The 20,173-nt window shown below is 38.7% G+C and overlaps 1 protein-coding gene across 4 annotated transcripts; it reads left to right on the top strand.

Annotated features, from left to right (window-relative positions):
• The first annotated feature begins 425 nt into the window (after positions 1 to 425).
• MBIP (MAP3K12 binding inhibitory protein 1) lies at positions 426 to 16,321 on the top strand. Of its 4 annotated transcripts, none has more exons than XM_074868333.1 (9): positions 426 to 601; positions 4,965 to 5,084; positions 6,804 to 7,025; positions 7,127 to 7,223; positions 8,656 to 8,721; positions 10,400 to 10,552; positions 12,780 to 12,877; positions 14,221 to 14,259; positions 15,363 to 16,321. In XM_074868333.1, the coding sequence occupies exons 1-9, from the start codon at positions 476 to 478 to the stop codon at positions 15,468 to 15,470; spliced, it is 1,029 nt and encodes a 342-aa protein (XP_074724434.1). In that variant the 5' UTR covers positions 426 to 475; the 3' UTR covers positions 15,471 to 16,321. The 4 variants fall into 4 exon arrangements, with proteins under 4 accessions (XP_074724434.1, XP_074724433.1, XP_074724437.1 ...); XM_074868332.1 differs by having other exon boundaries at positions 15,360 to 16,321; XM_074868335.1 differs by lacking the exon at positions 426 to 601 and adding an exon at positions 634 to 4,601 and having other exon boundaries at positions 15,360 to 16,321.
• Positions 16,322 to 20,173: the final 3,852 nt, after the last annotated feature.

Here is a 20,173-nt window from a genome sequence, read left to right as displayed (position 1 = left end):
GATGCTCGCTACGCTGAAGAGACAGGTGCTGCAGGAGAGAGTCACCCGCACACCACAGCATAGAAACCTAAGGGGCCGGAAGAGGACAGGCAGAGCCGGGCCAAGACGGGCAGGCCTGAGGCTGCCTCCCCCGCCCGGACCCTGCTGCCACAGCCGAGAAGCCGCCCCAAGCCGCCATTCCTACACGTAGGGGCGGAGCAGCCCCTCATCGAGCGGGGCTGCCAGGCTCAGGAGCACAGAAGGACCCCTCGCCCCAGCGCCGCCGGTAACGGGGCCCAGCCCAGCCCGGGCCGGCGGTGTACATTAGCGCCCGTAGGGCGAGCCCCGCCCCTCCACGCAGCACCGACTCGCGATTGGCTATCGCGCCTGTCCATCAGCACGCGGAGGCGGGGACAGCGGCCGCAGCCACTCGAGGGTTCGTCATCGCGGAGCGACGGCGGGGACGTTATTGGCGGCCGCGGCTCGGGCCGGTGTCATGGCGGCGGCGGCGGCGCCCAGCCCGCTCCAGCCCGGCGGCCACGCTCCGGAGATCGGCGCCGACCCTGCGGCCTCGGAGGTGGCGAGCAGCGCCCTGCGCTGCCTGGCCGGGCTGGCGGGGCAGGTGAGTGCGGGGCGGGCGGAGAGGGAGGCCTGGGGGCAGGGCTGGCCCCAGCGCCGCGGGCCCCGCACCGCGCCCGGTTCGCCCCGCCTTGGGGGCCCGAGCAGGGCGTGCCTCTGCTTCTCCCCGGCATGCGGGGCTCTTCTGGGCTCCAGGGATAAAGTACGGTGCCGGAGAGAAAAGAAGTTTGTTACGAACAAGGGAGCGGCCTCGCTTCTGGCTGTTGCTCGGGCCCGCCTGCGGGAACGGTGGAGCAGCTGGCCGGGCCGGGGGCGCGGTGCCGGCTGCCGCCCTCCTGGCAGAGGCACCCAGGGGTGCGGGTCCTGCTGCTGCACCTCTTCGGCGTGGCCCTGCCCTTGCCTCTTGGTGACGGGACGTCTCATGTCACTCTGTAGTTTGACGGATGATCTCACCCGTGAGAAACTGCAGTCTGCGTAATTGCTGTAGCTTAACAATTAACGATTCTGAATTGAAAAGCTACTAAAAGCTTACTGTGCATTAAATCAAAGTAAATGATCAGGAGCTTGAAGTTGGCCTTGCCTTGGTAATAACATACCATGAAACACACAGTGCATCTCAGTGGGTCAGAATTTTTAAAGCAGCTTTGCTCTGTGGTACTTAAGTTGAAACACCTCCTTTAGGTTTAGTAATGGCTATGAATTATTTAACAGATATTATGGTAGTGGTGGGAGGCCCTTATCAGGAGAAGGTTTTAGTAACAACTTAATTATCACCATAAATAATTTACAGATTAATTCCTTTTCCACTCTGGAAGCATATATGTAGTTCTGTGAAGGCAGCAGAAGCACACTCTTGCTTCTGAAATTAGAAAGCAATTTGAAGGTTTGGGGCCAGATGATGAGCGTTATCTGCAGGAGATAATGTAGCTTAATATATGTTTATGTTACAAAAATACTCAAAAATGGACTCTTAGATACAGAGGCAGTTTAGTAGTAGCTGCTGACTGATCTGAAATGATTTTTTAGAGCATTTCACCACTTATCTGAATAGAATTATGTATTATATTTGCTTCTCACCTCAAAGTCTGCTAGTAATTGTATCTGTTTTCAAACAAAAGTCATCCAAAATTAAGGGCCTGAATATTCAGGCTCTGACTGGTAAGAGTCTCAGTTTTCCTATTTCTAAAGTGATTAAAGACTACCCTAGCTTTTGAACAGGACTGCGGTGCTAAACAACTTGATGATCATACACTGCTGATTCATAGGATTACTGAGATAAGAAAACTATGTATTGAGGTTGAAATATCCCATAATTCTTCCTGGTGAAAATTCTAAATGTAATCAATGAAGAACTAGTGACTGACAGTTAATCTAGATGCGATACTGTCATTCATACTGTTGTTCTTACAGTGTTAACATGATTGAAAAGTTGAACTCGTGTATTTATGAAAAACACAAGGATAAAGGAAGTTTCCTAAGCTCTTAACTAGGGTAGTCATCACAAGTTTAATTAATTGTTTTCAAAACTACATTAAACACGCTTGTTTCTCTCTCTTCTTCAGTAGCTTACTTGTTCTCCAAAATTTGTTCTATGTCTAGCATGTGACTGGAGAGAGCTTAGTGATTTTAAACAATATTTGGGTGTGCACAGACCATTGCAAGAGAGCAGTTTAGAGTTGCTACATCCCCTCAGTAGAGTTATAGTACTTACGGTGCAGAGTAAAATTGTCTTCGCTGGCAGTTAGAGTGTATTCTTTCCACGACAACAAACCCATTTTACGGTGCACTGCACTGAACTATGAGTAGGGGTCTGGTTGCTCCATCTTAGCTGAGAAGAAGGCCCTTTTAATTGCTCAGTGATGATTGTTTCCAGTTGTTGAGTTATGCTCTTGTCTGCCAGCACTTGAGTTCTGGTAGATTTAACTGTGATGCTTTACCAGCTTACTGAGTAGCAATCCATCTTGCATTTTTGACTGAGACTACTGATTCCCCATTTCCCTTTTATAGGGATGAGTGAACATGTGCAGATCGTTCGCTGTCACAGTTTGTGATCCATCCTAGTGGTTTAAGTTGGACTTATGCTAGCAGGTTGGACTGTAAACAGGAATATTTCTAGCACACGAGTTTTTTGACTAGGGCAGTCATTTGCAGCACAGTGACTACAAGGATGTCTGAGGATAACAACTCTTAAAAACCAATATGACTGTGAAAAGTTCTTTAAGAAAAGTGAAAGTCAGTGTCTTTTCAAATTTCAAAGGCCTGAAATGATTTATGATCCTGTAAATTGCTACAGAATAGGCTGTGGACTTTTAAATATACAAAGGCTTTGAAGTTACCAAATCACAGAATTTATAAACCTGCTTGTCACAGTTCTTATAGGTAGAAGGATGTGAAACAGTGAGAAAACTAATTCTGTTGTACTAGAAACATGTTTGGATGCAAGAGGGGTTTATTCTGTACTTATATTTAAAAACAGTGTCTATGAGTTTACAATATCACTGGGCAATAAATTATTCTAAGTCAGAAGCTCTACTGTTTTTGCATGTTGAATCACCTGGACAGGAGTCACACACTATGATATGAAGGCACACACCAGGTGATTCTTTTTGAAAAAAGAGGCTTATTAAGAAATTGCAGTAGGACTCCTATTTTGTTTCGTTATGATGACTTACTTCTATGCCTTTTTTTACCCTGTCAGTGGATTGTTAATATAGCGTATAGCAGATGTTACTCTAGAAACTTTGGGAAGAAATACATGCTTGAGATAATTACATATGTGGAGTGGCTTAATTCTTAAAAGTTTTATTGTGCTAAATTCTAAATACATTCTTGATTTTTGTAAGGTGTTCAAAACTAGTATCTCCTAAAACACTACTTTCCCTGCATCCTGTGTAGTTTAAGTACTAAACGGGAATAACCATTTGCATGAAAACTATCTAAAATACCTTTTAATCTAGTCAGAGCATCTCCTTTGCTATGTAATTTGGAATCTAACACTGGATTTAACAAGGCTGTTCTCTGACTAAAGAGGGAAGGCTTAGGTTTATAGTTCGTTACATACAAAATTGTGATAATGCTGGGATTTAAAACTAACAACTTAGTATCCACTGCTTTGCCTTCAGAGCGATGGAGGCATTCTTATGTTTAGTTGTCATTGTTTCCTCACTGAATGAAAACTGTATGGTGGATTCAGGAAACGAGTGCATATTCATTCCGTGTTCTTGTCCATAATATTTGATGCCATTAGAAGTTAGATATCTTTAGACCATATGTTAAAAGTCACTTTTGTCATTTGCCCAAGATCTCTCTTCCTTTTTTTAAAAAAGAAAATGTAATGGAAGGAGTGAGATTTAGACGTAGAAATATGTATATGACTTGGGAATTCTGTCTCTTAGAGTACCTGTAGGTCCTCTTGATTTTAAATGAGCGTTTTATCTGTATTCAGAATTTGGGGGATCGCTTACAGGTTGTTTCGTTGACTAACAACCTACTTGGCTTTGGGAAATCAAAGTGCTCATTACTTCAAGATATTGAGAAGAGCCTTAGTGTAACAAAAATGGCAAAGGTGGGTGTGAAAGTGTGTGGTTCATTAGTGATTTTTAACAATCAGCTTTGTTTTAGAAAGGGAAAGTTTATTCTTAGCTTATAGAAGATACATAGTTCCCTTAAATAAAACTTCAGATTCACTATGCGTTTTTCTCTTTATTGCTTTGGGAGTTAAATAGTGCAATTCCTTGGCAAAGAGAATGGACTATGGCAAATGTTATTTTGATATGAATGCATATAAAAGGAAATAGTGTGATTTGGAAATGGGTTTGATAGGGGTGGTGTGTGGTCTAGAGTTTGTTTAACCTTGAGATTTAAAAAAAATTTTTTTTTTTGAATGCTTATTTTTCATATAAAGCCTCCCTTGGATTAGCAGCAAGGAAAAATTTCAAGAATGTGGCATGGAGCAGTATCAAGACCTTGATCATACAGGCACAGATAGCCTTGCAAATCTCAGAATAAAATCCATGAATTTACAGGAGACTGCCATCCTGGGTGTATGTTTCTTCCTACTGGTGGTTCTATCATTCTATCAAAGATTTGAGTGATTAACATGAACAGTATGTTTTCGTATGATCGTTAATTGAATTGAGAATTGACTAAAGATCAAATTAATTCAATGAAAGTGGTGTGAGGTAGTAAGGAATTTAAAATTTTTGAATACACTCTACAAATATTAGCTTACTTTGAAAATGACAGCTGCTTGAATTATAATTAATGTCAAACCTCTCCAATGTCCCCATATAAAAATGGGGTCTGCATGAGATTGAGCATAATTGTTGTCCTGTAGATGTCTTGTATGCTTTTGTTAATACAACATAACAACATAATTTTTTGTTGTTTGTTTTGCCCTCTTGAAGCTTAACCTTGGAGATGATATCGTGAAAGTTGTAATCGATTGGAGCAAGCTTCAAAGCACATCAGCACTTCAGCCAACATTGCTTTTTAGTGCACTTCAGCAACATATTTTATGTTTGCAGGTAAATATTTCATTGGACGTATTCAACTTGACAAAAGCGATCAACAACTGAATGTAGTTATATTATCTAAACTGTAAAATTTCAGTCGTTTTGATCTTATATTGCTATGTCCAACAAGAATGTGAAAGTATTATACGCTTGGGATTCCACTATGCTTCGTAGGTACTCACACTTATGGATTTTTCAGATTAGTGGTGGGAATATCCACTGTAGGTGAGCAGGCTGAATAAATGCAGCCTCATTGATTTCTAGACTTGCATTGTAAATGTGATACATTTCCATCTATGGTGAGTTATAATTAAGCAATAAGACACGGCAGGTGTGTGTCATGCTATGATAATGATTCCATGCGTTGGGTGAGTTTTGAGGCTCATGGAGTGCTTTCAGTGGTTCAAGAAGTGGCATTATCCCAGCATGACACATCCTGGAGTGTCTTACTGCAATTAAATATATTTTCAGCGTAGGGTTTTTTTTTTTAAAGAGTAATTTTTTTGACATTAATGTCTCATCTTGCCAAGTAGCCAGTCACCATTACTGTCATTTCGTTTAACTATTTGAAACTTTCCAACCCTGCCAAAAGTACATGTAATTTAGTTGCATGGCAGGGAGGTTGAGGAGTTTGTCAGCTGGTACCTGAACAGTGTTTTGACCTTGATAGTTCATCTTTAAAAGGTGAGGATTTGAATACCATTTTTTTTCTTCAGCTAGTCAATGAATTATTTCAAGCATGTAGTACTGAGAGGGCGAAAAAAGAAGTTCCTGTATTTGCTTGTCTGTAGGTAAAAGAAAAACCCTTTATGTTATCCAGACATCCACCAAATCTTTGGTGTGATAAACAAAAAGAGAAGATATGCAAGATAAAAGCAAGTAAAAGTTGCATCCAGCTGTAACAACACTGCAAGTCAAAATTTGATTCCATTTCAGGAAATGTGACTAGTAAGAATCATGTTGTCTTTAAAGAAAATAAAAATAATTTCTAGAGGGAAAATAAGTGAAATTCAGACTAGATGAAACGGGTAAAAATTTAAAAAAGGGATGTGACATACAGACCTACCGAGGCTTTGTTATTACATCTTGTGTAAGAGTTATTGCAGTAGAAGAAGCATTTATTTTTGCTACTACAAATGTCAGTGCATTCTCTCATTTAATTTCATGACCTAAGTAGATAATCAACCATGTCAAGAAAAGCATGTGTTCAGGATAACGCCTATATATTTCACGTCTGTGTTGTCTCATTCACTTGGGCAACTGCAGTTTCAAGTGGAGAATGTAGTGCTGTGATGATAAAGTAAAGGCTTTACAGTGTGAAAGCATTGGCTTTCATGTTCAGGAAGAAAAATACTAAGCCTTACTGTTCTGAGTAGGCATTTGAATGACATGTTAATTAAGTGGCATTGGTGCCAACGCTCAAAGCTTTGATTTAGCTAGTAACAGATGAGTAGCAGGCAGATTTTCTCAGAAACTTGGGAGTTTTCCTATACAAACCTCTACAAGGCACAGGTCAAAAAGGCCAAAATCGTGGTGTGCAGAGTATTTGGAACTATAACCTTTTTTCTTTTTTTTAAATTTTATTACTGTGTTCCATCAGAGGCAGATGTTGTAATTCCTAAAATTATTTCAGTTGGTCTGTTTTAGAAATTATAATAATACTTGGCTTTTTGCGTTTTGTTTTGGGGATTTTTTTTTTTTTAACCCTAACATGCTGTTTTCTTTGTTCAGCCTCTTTTAGAAAAACTCCAGTCATTGATTAAAGAGGAGAATATAGGCAATGTTGAACCTGCAGGTAAAACAGAAGGCCAAACTTGTGAAACAAGTTTAGATGTTTTTGATGGTAACTGTCAGACTGAAGAAAAGTATGCAAGTTATGATTTGGGAGATCTGAAGGATGCTCATGTTAATTTTGATCCAGAGGTGGTCCAAATAAAAGCTGGAAAAGCAGAAGTAAGTGATTTACCTAAATTTTTAAAACAAGAAAAAGACGTTTCTAAAATTCAGATTTAAAGAATGAAGTAGATATATACTATCATGTTTATTACCTGCAGATTGACAGGCGGATATCAGCCTTCATCGAGAGGAAACAAGCTGAGATCAATGAAAATAATGTCAGGGAATTTTGCAATGTTATTGATTGTAATCAAGGTAACTGGCTATCCAGACTTTAATCTTCATAGCAATTTAAGTTTGGGTTTTTTAATTTATTTTTCAAAAGCACTATTCTATATTTAAAACAGAACTTTAACTTTGTTTTAAAGTTAAGAACTTGCATGTGCACTGCAGATGTCAGGTAGACAAAAAAAGAAAATAGTCACTGGATGACAATGTTTAATGCATCCCATACGGAAAGATTATAGCTATGACTGTGTTCATTTTAAGAACTGCCATCATAAATCAGATTATTTTATAGCTATTGTTCCCAGTGATTTAGCTAGATGTTCCTTCCAAAGTCAATAGAATTGCAATGCCTTGTGAATTGCATATTCAAATTGAAGTTAATTTAATGCTAGGTAAATTACAAAGAAGTATTTTTTGCAATCAATTTGAATTACTGGCTACTTAGAATAACTTTCCTTTCAACATTACTCATGCTACTGGTGTTTTTAATGCACCAACTGGCACAATTGGCTCTATCTATAAACAACCAATGTTGAATCCATGTGGTAAGCTGGATCCTATTAGAACGATCAGTAACTGTGTAACCAAATGCATCTTAAATGTGAAGACACTTTTATATGCATAAGTACTATGGAGACATTTTCTAAGTACCTGTGAACCCAGATGTGCATTGTCTCTGTGATATGCTTTTAGAGATCAAAGCTTACTGTTCCTTAAGCTTTAATAGGAAGAGAGTTTAACTCCCTGAAAATTAGTTGGTATGCAAATGATATCTGAGGTCTAGTAGAGTGTTCTAGGTAGTAAATACTGATTCCTAAAATTGTTAATTACATACAGAAGAAATGATGATAAGACCTTTCTTTGTATGTTCAGGCATAATATATGTGTAAAGCTTTGGTGTATATGAACAGAGATTATAATGTAAACACTAGAGTAAACTAAGGTGGTCTGTACTGTAGGTTTTTATAGTTAAATTAAAGAATTCACAGGCATCAGAATATATACAGGAAGGTGAAAAAAGAGTGCTGATGAGCTAACTAGACTAGTCTAAAATTAGGAGGAGTGTGGTTTCAGAAAAGGACATAAAAACAGAGTAACAGTAGTAAGCAAGGAAAAGACTTCAGTACAGGAAGAAAGAAATAAGTTACAGAGAAATGCAGTGAAAAGCACCAAATAAAGTGTAAATTGGAAGAAATTTGGTCCTGATCCCATAAACTTTTATATACACATGTACATACATTTATGTAAGTGACTTACCCAATGAAAACCAGTAGGTCAATGCAAGTGTGTGAAACTATTAATGAGCAAGTGTTTATAGAATGAATTAAGTATTTCTGATGTTTTTATTGTATGAAAAGTTTTAATTAGATTGAGGCTTTTAACAAAAGCTGATGATGCTTAGAATATTTTAAATTATAAATACGTAATTACGACATCACTTTTTATATTACTTGTTTAGAAAATAGCTGTGCCAGAACAGATGCAATTTTCACACCATATCCTGGATTTAAAAGCCATATAAAAGGTAAGCAACTATTTTAATACCCATTTATTAAGAGCCTCGAGATAGAACAGCCCTGATGAATTTTTGACTTTAAAACTTTTTATAGAATGCTCAAAAATGCAAACTTAATGTATTGATTTTTGACTCTAGTGAATGCTTTTACATCTTCACTTACTTCTCCAAGGTTTTCAATCCCGTAATTGCTTCATTAAACTGATGGTTATGCGCTAAAGACCAAGACAAAGTAGCTTAATTTCATTGTCTGAAAAGAAAGATGCAAAAGATAAAGCAGGACAGAGAATCTGAACAATTCTCAGCTTTTCTTCTAAGGTGAAGCCAGCAGTCCAATTAAGGAATTGAGATTAAATAAAACGATCTTCTATTTTTTTGTGAGTCAGTGTAGTTATATGGAATTAGAAAATAGTTTTGGGACACAGTGGAAGTTCTGAGACATAGATTTATGGGAAGTGACGACAAGCTGGGGAACGAGCTTACCACTGCAGTACCTTTTTCAAAGGAGTAAATAGCGTAGAAATGATTGTTCAACAGAAGTTATGGACCTGCTCTCCAGGTGTACACAAGTTACTCTGTATTTAAAAACAAACAAACAAAATCTCCAAAATGAGAAGGAAAGTAACCCTCTCTTCCATTTTTGAGAGTGGTAGCATTCAGTTATCCACTTGGTTCTAAAACCAATTCATTATTCTGAATTCTAGAATGACACTGTGAAGCCTGATGATAGGTGTATAAGCATTAAAAGATCTGGTGAGCTAAGAAGGAGATGGAAAGTGAGTCTGTGTTTAGAATCTTTCTCTAAGAACTCCTTTCAATAGTCACTTTTTTAAACTAAGTGCTAGTTTGTAGTTTGGATGGTAGCATATTACAGGAAAAAAGAAGAGTTTGCCCTTCAAGTAGCTAAAACCTGAACAATTCATGACTGAAACATGAATAACACTTAGAAAGGAATTAGAAATAAAACCAGCATAAACTGAAGCAAGAATGTAACGTGGCCTTTGTGAAGTACTGATAAGAAGGTGTGTGCTTCAGTGTCTGGAGTTGCCAGTGTAGTCTTTAAGTCTGCAGTACACTACGGTAGTCCTGTCGGGATGGACTTGAGAAATGACTGTGATTTAAAGAGAAGTGACCAAAATCTTTTGATGAAGACACGGTTCAGCAGGGGGAAAAGATAGACCCAGAAGCAGCTGAAGAGTCATTAAAGCTGTTACCCGAATAACAAAAATTAGAAGAGAACTTCCTTGCTGAGATTTGTAGCAGTTCTAGTTGTTTACCTCCCCTCATCTTCATGTATTTATGATGCTTCCGGTAATATTAGGTCTGGCCTCTTCTTTGCATTCACAACAGCTCGCATGTGCAACTGCTGACATAGATACCGGGTTTTCTGCTATTTATCAGCAGCTGATGACAAATTCTTGATACTGCCATTCTACATGAATGTATGAGTAATTCTTTTACTTTGCATATGTAAAGTCCTAGGTTTTTGTTTAGTTTAGTTACTCGTGCAAAAATAGGAAAATACTTTTGAACCTTTGATCTTAATATATGTGGGACCCTTCACATGAGAGACTGTTGTGAAATTGATTTAACACAGGTTTTCATATTTTAATATTTTGATTGCTTTAGTTAGATGTACTTTGTGTTACATGTGCGTATATGTTAAATTTGTGTTCTCTCTACCTAGTTTCTAGGGTAGTAAATACATACGGTCCTCAGACTAGGTCTGAAGCAGCACATGGGTCCAGTCACAAAGCCAGTGTACCCATTCATGATTGTGGAAACCAAGCTGTTGAGGAGAGATTGCAAAACATTGAAGCACACTTACGGTTACAAACAGGTTCGTATCATGTTTCAATTTTGACATCGGTGTGCCAGTTATCATTACTGTAGTAAAACTGGGCAAGTCTATAAAAACTGTGACTGTAAAAACAGTGGATAGATCCACTGAAGGGTTTAGTCACCCTAAGTACCACAGTCTTAATGCTTAGGTTCTTATGCCCAAAATGGAACTCAGATTTATCTCCAAATTAAGATGCTGAGTTAGTAAATGTACACTTGTCGTGGTGGAAACAAGAGAGAGACACTTCAGAATGGGGTTTAAAACAGTCTCGAATATTTGGAGGTAGGGGTTCTCCATAGCCAGTGGAGTCCTGCCTTGACCCCTTTTCCTAAAGGTGGATGATTCTTGAAATACAGTTAGATGGGAAGCTTTGGGAAGCTCATTGTTCCTACTTCCCTTTAGCCATGCAAACGTGAGTCCACACCTTTCACTAAAATAAATGCCATAGCCACCAGGCTACTGACTTTTTTTAAGTAGTTGCTTTCCTCACCCCTGCCCCAGTTTTCTAGAATATAAATCAATGAGACACTTATCAAGGAGGAATCTGTATTTTTTCTTGAAAAATGTTTTAAAAACAGAACAGAAGCCTAGATTCCTGTGAATGCATACTGGATCAAAGTCCTCTGGCAGCAAGGAGAGTAGAATACTCCTAGATGCTGTTGAGGCAGCAGTCAGAGCTTGACACTTAACTGTATAGTTGTCTCAAAAGTTAAGGTGGTTTTTGTGTATGGAAATAGAATTTGCAAGTGGCTGACCAGCATTAAGGTTACAATGGGTAGTAGCCTTGGAGATTATGCGTATGAGGGATAATAATTGGCCCGTAAGGAGGGGCCCTTGCTTCCAGGTTGTGCCTATAATAGGTGATGTAATTTTGTTTGAGGGAACAGGTTAGCTAAACTACAGTATAGGGGAAGAGAATGTAAGTGTGCAATTCCAGCTCAACTCCTGTCCAAATCAGCATTCATGGGGAAGGTTTCAAGATCGTTTGTTACTTACCCCAGCAGCTGTGCAAAAGTATTCATCTGAGTAGGTAACCTGCCTCAGCTACCTGCTTGCCAGTTTTTATTTCTGATGACTGAAACAGTTGTTCTTGACTCACCTGCTGTTTTTCAGAACAGCTTCTTCTAGTGCTAGCACTGCTCTTTTCCCTTTACATTAAGAGACAGCAATATTAAGAAGAGTGAGAGGTTAGCTGATTTAATTAGTAGCTGCTGAGTGATGAATAGAGAGCAGAACTGAAGGAGGGAAGCTACCTGCAAAATTGTCTGTCTGAAGTGAGGAAATAGATGAATTGCAAAAAAAACGCATTAGTCCTTATTTCAGTAGTTTGTGGAATAGAATTGTCTTACCTAACTGACCTAGAAATAAATGGACATGGGTGGCAAGAGAAGAAGTAAAAGATTGCTAAGGCTTCGGTTGTCACTACTGTTAAGAACTAGACTATCATTTTAATTGGGATAGCTAGTTGTGATAGTTAGTTGTGATACACAGTGATTTCAGTTTATAGAATACTATGTAGCAAAAATAAGATGCTTGCTAAGGCTGATCTTTTGATCAGATTAGTTCTTACGTGGGGAAACAAGCCCAAGCTGCTGTAGTGTAGCTGCAAACAGAAAATGGGTTGAGGTGGGTTTTTTTTGTTGCTGTTGCTTTTGTGGTGTGTGTGTGTTTTGTTGGGTTTTTTTGTTTGGGTTTGGGGAGGGGAGTTTGGTTGGTTGTTTTTTTTCCAAAGATCGGTTATATCATTCCACATACGTGTTCCCCACCCCTGCTTCTCCCATCTATGGTCAGGCAAACATTATTCTTTGTCAAGCATAACATACACCTGTCCTCTGACATCTCAGTGGAGATAGATTTCCTTCAGAATGCTGAATTCATGTGTGGTCTGCCATACCATCTGCTCCCTCCTGATGCTGCTGTCAGTTTTGAAGTGGTAATGTTTGATGTGTGACCAGTGTATTGTAAGAGTGATCATTAGTTGTTCCAGAGACTTTGTCAGACATATTTTGACCACCTGCATAAAGTTGTCTATTGCCTTCACTGACTGTATTGGCTTATGATTCAGGGTATTAATTACCCTTCTGTTTTATTATCCCATCCGCTCATTTTGTTTCAGCTACTGGTTGATAGCTGGACTCAAAGAATTTACCTGTAAAACTTTCAATCTTTAGTTTAAAAAGTTATTCAAGCACTTTTCCTGATTTCTTTGTACCGGTGTATTTAGGTGGTCCTGTACCAAGAGACATTTATCAGAGAATTAAGAAGCTTGAAGATAAAATCCTTGAGCTGGAAGGACTGTCTCCTGAATATTTTCAATCTGTAGTAAGAAATTCTCTCAACTTCTTTTAGCATACCTAAACACATTCAGGACTTTTGTGCTTAAATCTTTATGTACAGACAAAAACCTAAGGAGTCAGAGGGCAGACACTCTGGCTTGGTGTAATGATTGTATTTCATGTGGGCCATCTATGTAAGTTCATATTTCTACCTAATTTCTCATTTGAAAGAAAATAGCATTTGTTGGTGGGAAAAAAATTGCAGCCACCTGAGCTTAACTAATTTGTTAGAAATGTATTATAGAGGTTGGATTTCTCTCTCCCCGCCCCCCCCCCCCCCCCGCCCTAAAATCTGAAGTGTTTCTTATGACAAGAAAATTGACTAAGTTTTGATCTTGATACAAATCATTAATGGCTTAAATCAGCTGAAATCCTTTGGGTTTCTGTACGTGATCTAATTACTAAAGATCAGTTATGTGAAATAACTTCCAATAGGATGAGAGAGTAAACCCTTTAAAAATAGTTTCCTGTGATTCTATGACATTGGTTTCTTTGTTGCTAGTCTTCAAGCAGAGGTCTGTCTCCTTCTGAGTTGTGAACTTTATCCTTCATTCACCAAAGGAGATTAGGATAAAGAACATTGGTTGTTACTCCATCAGGCTCTGCTTGGCTGTAGAAATTTCTTGTCTGTTATCTTGCTCTTCTTTCCCCACTTAACAGTAAGAATGTCTCTTTTACTGTTGATTATACTTGAATTTATATATTGTCCCTTCAGACCAGCCAAAGAAGAGTCAGCAATTAAAAATCAATAGCAATATTATAAATTTTTGTTTAATTTTTTTGTTTGTATTGGAGACCAATAAAGTCCTTTATTTGTGAGGCTATTTCTTCAAGCTGTTGAATACCAGAAGTTAAAACACACTTTCATAAGCTGAAACTTCCATTGAAAGTGCTTTAGGTTCTTGTCTAGAATGGGGATCCAGGAAAAATTTGTGATGGTTGCAACAGAAGTGTTGTGCAGTAACTAGCAATTTTTTTGTCTGAAGTTTTACATAAATGTTGGTGTGAATACAGGAAAATTTCAGGGAGAAAAATATTGACAGTTTCGAAAGCTGGATATTGATCTTGGTTTTGTCTGAAGGAAGCTTCAGTTAAGTTGATAGTTGTTGGCTGCCAAGTGCGGAGAAGCTTCAACAGCTTCTGACTGCTCTCCAGTAGTATTTCTCATGATCCAAAGTACTTAATTATAAAAAAGATTTCTTTAATGCATGGAATGGCAGTCAGTGTTCTTTCTGTACTTGAAAGACTCTTGTCAGCATTGTTACAGAATTACTTGTGGTCCTCTATCAGTGCAACATTAAGTCAGTTTTGATTATGTCTTTTCTTTAGAGCTGTTCTGGCAAGAGGAGAAAGGTTCAACCTCCCCATGTAAGTGCTGTTAACTTTTGTTTACCTTAAGTTTAGGATGTTCTGAGTGAAAAGTAATCAGAAGTTCTACCAAGCAAATAGCTAACTTCTCAGAAACAGCTGCATCAGTATTGAATAGCTTGCTGAGAAAGAAAGAAAGGGAAGGAGACAAAGTTAATGGGTGTCACAATGAAATGAGTCTTCTAAGAGTCTGTACTAGGGCAGGTTAGCTAGTGTTTTCACCAGTTAGAAGGATGATAGAATAAAATAAATCTGTAATGATGTTAATCAAGCAGGGGGTAACAAGCAATTTGTGAATTCTGATCAGCCTTCTGGTAATGTTGTCTGGTTTTGTTTTGTGGCTTGGCGTTTTTTGTTGATTTTTAAACTTTATTTGCTTTATTGGTTTATGAAGAGACAATGAAAGCAGAAATGGCTGACTTGGCAAAAGTGTTGCAGAAAGACCTGACATTATAGCAGATATTAACCTAAGTCAGTAGGACTTGCCATTTTCACAACACTGTCACATAAGGGAATGCATTAACCATGTACCTTAGGTCACAAGAGAGAATTTCTTCTCGGTGCAAGCGAGACCTTAGCTGGAACTCTGTCTGCTACTAGCCATCGTGCTTGGAGACAGACAGACTGGGGAGAATGCTTAGAATAGGATGAGGGCCATCTGACACTTAAGGAAGTAGGCTTGTTAACATGAGAAAAAAAATCCTCCATAGGCTGAAATATTTTTATAAAATGGATCATGACCAGTTCTTTGTGAAAGAAGAAAACAACAAAATTGTCAGGTTAAGTGGACACAGAGGAGATTGATCTAGATAGTCTCATCCAGTGTTTTAACATCAAAGGATTTTTGGTTTTTTATGAACAGGTTAAACAAGCATCTAATGGGAATAGCATGGATATATTGATCCGTGATTAGGACTGTCAGTTTCTTCTAAGTTTACATTCTTTTTCTTTCAAGTTTAAATAGCCGTAGACTATATTCAGACAATTCTGCAAAAGTATTTCTATCATTTAGTGCAATATGCAGTGACCTCAAGTATCAAGTGCTAGGCCACCTCAATTACAAGATGTAAATGATTGTGGTTTTTATTTTGTTCTTTTAGCAGAACTATTCATTGGCTGAACTTGATGAAAAGATCAATGCTATAAAACAGGCATTACTGAGGAAAACAAGAGAAAGCAAGTCCAAGGAGGCTGAGCGGTTTCTTCGATAAAAAAAGAAAAAAAGTCTTTTCAGTCTTTTGAGAATTCTCATCATGCTTTACACATACCTAAACCATAGACCTGACTAGTGTTCATCGGGGATGAATTTAGCAATGAAAGCAAAGCATGCCTATAAACTCCTTTTGAATGATCTTGAAAACTTTCTTTTAGAAGAACTCATATAAAAACAGTCCTATTAATGAAATAGTTACTTTAAAATGAAGAATGTTTTAGGAATAGCATTCTAATAATCCATTCCCTTCTGTTATAAAGGAGGATTGCAGCAATGTTCGTATGTGGAATGTTTTAACCTGCATACAAAAGCTACATTTCACATGTAATTCGTGATGATTGAGTATTCAGAAGGGCTATCTTTTGAATACCTTTCATGTAAGTAGTTTGCATAGATGTGTAAAATAAAGTACTTCCTCATAAGTAAACTGTCTTAGGAAAAAAAATTACAAAAAAACCTTGCAGTGTGCATGCTTACCTGCATTTTTTTCCATATTTGTCACTGTTTTTGCAGCTGTTAGAAATGCAACAAATTGCATTTCTGTTTGAAAGATGGTTATGGAAGTCCTATATGTGTAAATAGACAACTGTTCTTTACTTCCTCAGTGTCCTGTAGGAATTCAGACTTCATACCCTGCTAACAAACTTAATATATTCTAAAGACTACTCCAGGGGAGGTTTTGAGGAGCATGTCAGCAGGCAGCAGCTTCCCTTCCTTCCATATACATGCTTACATGACTTCTGAAGCATGAATGCTGGGTACATAGTTTAAAGTCAGACCTTTGGCCACACATTGAAGTGTGATTTGGTTTTGTTTTTTTTAAATAAACCATTTTCTATTTGTACCAGTTCTTTAGTTTATTTTCTGTCTCTGTCTTTATTCCAAGTTTAGAAGAAAAGTAGCTGTTACAGAGGGACCCTTTTCTGTTAACTGCTCTGCTTACAGCAGTCATACTGTTGATGTCCCTGTATCAGTCTTTGTGACAGGTGTTATGAACAGTACTGACTGGACACAGTCTTGCACTTTGGAGAATCGTAGGCATTTTCTGTGATTCTGTGTTCTTACCTAGACTAACATTTGTTGTAGCAACTGTACCTAATGCTTCTCTGAAGATGAACCAACAGAGGTGGGAGACAAAGCTGCCTGAGCAGGTCCTAGCTCCTGGAAAGAAGACAGTATGATAGTTACCTGTTCAGATGCTTAGTGTCCATCCAGGAAAAGATTAACCCAAGCAGTCACAAATGCCTCACATAAAACACTGGCTACAAAGAGGTACTTTTGCAGGAAGACTGTGACCTGCCTATGTGTAGGACTGTTACTCAGATTGTATGCTACATGTCAGTACAGTATCCTACAGAGACTACTTTTGTTATGTGAAGTGTTGCTATTGTTGAAAATCCTAACAGCTCACGAGGGGTGTTTATACATATATATATATATATGAAGCAGCACAGTAAGCTGCAACTTTCACCTCAAGTAGATAAACTTTACTTGCTGTTTACAAAACAAAAAGAGTACAGTGTGGATATAATTGTGCCTAGCACCACACACTTCACACAGTAGTACTTGAAAGTGGGAGGTGGCTGTTACAGCCAGGGACAGGAAAGATGACCACAGGGATTTAGCTTTTATAAAACAGTAGCTTCTACTCATGTGCATTGTAATTCAAGTACTGGTGGGACATGCTGGTTAAGCCTACTGCATTTGCACTATGCAATTTGCTCTGGAAAATTCTGGAGTGAAGCCCTAGAAGAGATTTAACCTGTGGCAGATACCTAGGTCTGAAATATTTGTCTAATATTAAATTATTTGTTGTTAGTTTACATTAAAACACGTGCATATTTGTGTATATATATATACACAGAAAAAAAATACTTAAGTCCTCATCTGGGGTCAGTTCTTGGAATAAATTGCAAGCACTGCTGATTTCCTCAAGGGAGACTGGTTACAAAAAGACTGCATTAGCAGTTTCAAAGTGGCTTTTTCTGTGGTGAATTGCCTGCTACTTGAAAGATCTTTTGCCATGGGATTCTCCTCCTCCTCTTTCTCAAGATGGCAGCAACATAGCAGTTAAGGGTTGAAAGCATAATGAAGATGCATTGTAGCAAGACAATAGCTAAGGAGACAACAGCAGAAGTACTCTGGATGGTAATTTGTTAGCCCTATATACTTTATCAAATAAATGCTACAGATACACTTGAAAAATGTCAAGGTATTCATCTTGCTTTGTTATTAGACCTTTGTCATTCTTTGGTTTCAAGTTAATTTCTTGTATGCTTAATGGCAACGTGCCTGTCCTATAAAAATTCATTGGAAAGATATTCTCTGCTGCGAGTTGCACATTAAAAGTAGTTGCAGAGGGCTGCCAAGCTGTTGGAAGTTTTCATGCTATGTGACTTTTTATGCATAGAGAGAGGGATGGGGGAACAGGACATTGTTCTGGTATTCAGTGCTACTGTTCTTACCAGTTTATCCTTGCTTGCCTTTTGCCTCTTTGGGCTTTACCTTCTACAACTAACTTCCACTACAAGAACTATTTCTGCAGAAAGAGATGAGCTACCCAATCCACCACACCCCCATAATAAAGGGGATTCAGGATAGACATCTTATACTATCCCTTTTCCAGAACTACTAATTATGCTGTTTTTCCTCTGCACCTGAAACACTACAGTGCTTGCTGATAGGTGGGGCTGCAGTAGCTGAAGAAGACTGAAAGGTAACCACAAATAAAGGAAAAGCAGAGGAAGTGTTTACTATCTTGTTGGCATGTCTCAACACCTTGACCAAGATCTTTTTACTGATGTTGGGCTGATCTATACTCCCTTTCCTCCAAAAGGACACACCAAAGTGTTCTTAAGAAGAGAACTTCATATCTTTGTTAAACATCTTTTCCTTCTCAGCATCAGCTAGAGCTAGCAGTATAATGTAGCACTGAGGGTACCTTCCCTCAGATCATGTTCCTCTCAGGTTGTTCCTGGCATCCAGAAGCCTGTGTAACGAGAAACACTGCCATGGCTGTTGCTTACTACAGCAATGTTTCTCACTTGGCAGAAGGCCAGATTTGAATCTGAACTGGACAAAGGAATGGTTTAAATGTGCAAGTTTACTCTAGAGAATTCACTGAATAGGTAAAAGTACGCAGAAGCATTTCTGTAGGTCGCTTCTGTGATTCAGTTCACCATCTTCCAGCATGCATAATTCCAGTAATGTTAAAGGTTTGCCTGTGAAAGGACATTAGTGCTTTTGTGGAAACACCTCTACTGCCTGCAGCTTATCTGCAGCATGGAGAGAACAACTGTTGTATGGCAAGAAGCATTCTGCCTGGATGTCAGTCCAGAGCTCTAATTTGCAAGCAATTTGAGAAAATTTCCTTCTTGTAAGATGGTATCTCAGTACCTTAGCAAACACACTACCATAAAAATTATAAACATAGAGCGGATTCTTCATTGATTTAGGCTCACAAGCAAGTGTGCTATTTATTAAAAGTCTCTCTTACCTTCAACATGTGGACGTTTGAGAGGAGGTCCCAGCACCACTACCCACTCCTCTCCCACAGTCAGTAGTGGAAATCCTGTTGACCTCAGTCATGCACGAATGCCATAGCTGGATTTTGGGATTTGTTACTGGTGTCACACGAGACTAAGAACAGCAATTCTTTTAGGACGAAGTGAACCCCTAACTTGGTAGTAGATAAAAAACACCTGGATTTGGGTTATACAATGGTAATTTTGTATAGAAGGTTTCCCTGTTGAACTCTTGCAACCCAGCATGGGATGATATAAGGTTCAGATGAAATTCTGTGAACCTTTCGCCCATGTTTCTGATCTATTTATATTAAAATTGCAGGCAATTAGGAATGGCATTGCTTAATTAACTTACCTAGAACAGGTTCACCATTGTTCTAACATACAGCTGTTCCATGTTACCAACACAAATAAGCTTACTGTGCTGTAAACTGGCAGGAAAAGAGAGAATGACCATGGTATGTCCTGCTGGAGAGAGACTTGCAAAACATTCCAGGCTGCCAAGGCTCTTACCTGAGCTGCATCTCTTCTGCCCTGATGTTTTCAAGGTGCATGCTTTGAAGGAAGTGCTTAAAATCTCTGTAGTCAACCAAGAACTGAAAGGATAGCTTGGTTTCCGCTGCAAGAAGTCAAGACAGACTTGTATCCCAGCTGCAATACGTAAAATTTCACAGATAAAATGAGACACTGTCTCCTTATTCTTACCTGAAAGCTGATTTAGAGATCTTTCCAGGTTTTGCCAGAGTCCAATAACCTGTGTTTCACATTTCACCTCAGTTAAGGGCTTCCAGTTACAAGATAAATAATCATACAGCACTGTAAATTTGACATTCATTATTTGAGAAAGAGGTCTAAGGGCATCACTTTTAAGCCAAGAACATTTGTCTCCCTTAGGAATGCTTCACATTGCTGTTTAGCACCTTGTGTGAGAGAAGTAGTCAAACATGGGAACTTGTGTTGCTGTGCAGTTCTGCAATGTGTGCATGATAGGTTTCTTTGCTTCAGGCTCCTCTGAGTAGGGAGCGATTCATCTCTAGGAGGCTAATTTCTTACAGTTGAGTGCAGGATTTTAATAAATAAACCCAAAAGTGAAGTGCCCTTTTGAACAGCCCTCATATCAGCAGGTAATATCAGTAATTTAGGAAACTCAAACCATTCACCATTCCATCCAATGTAT

Source organism: Strix uralensis, chromosome 4, assembly GCF_047716275.1.
Source record: "Strix uralensis isolate ZFMK-TIS-50842 chromosome 4, bStrUra1, whole genome shotgun sequence".
NCBI lineage: Eukaryota > Metazoa > Chordata > Aves > Strigiformes > Strigidae > Strix > Strix uralensis.
The sequence above is the reverse complement of the archived record's forward strand: the minus strand, read 5'-3'. Positions and strand labels throughout refer to the sequence as shown.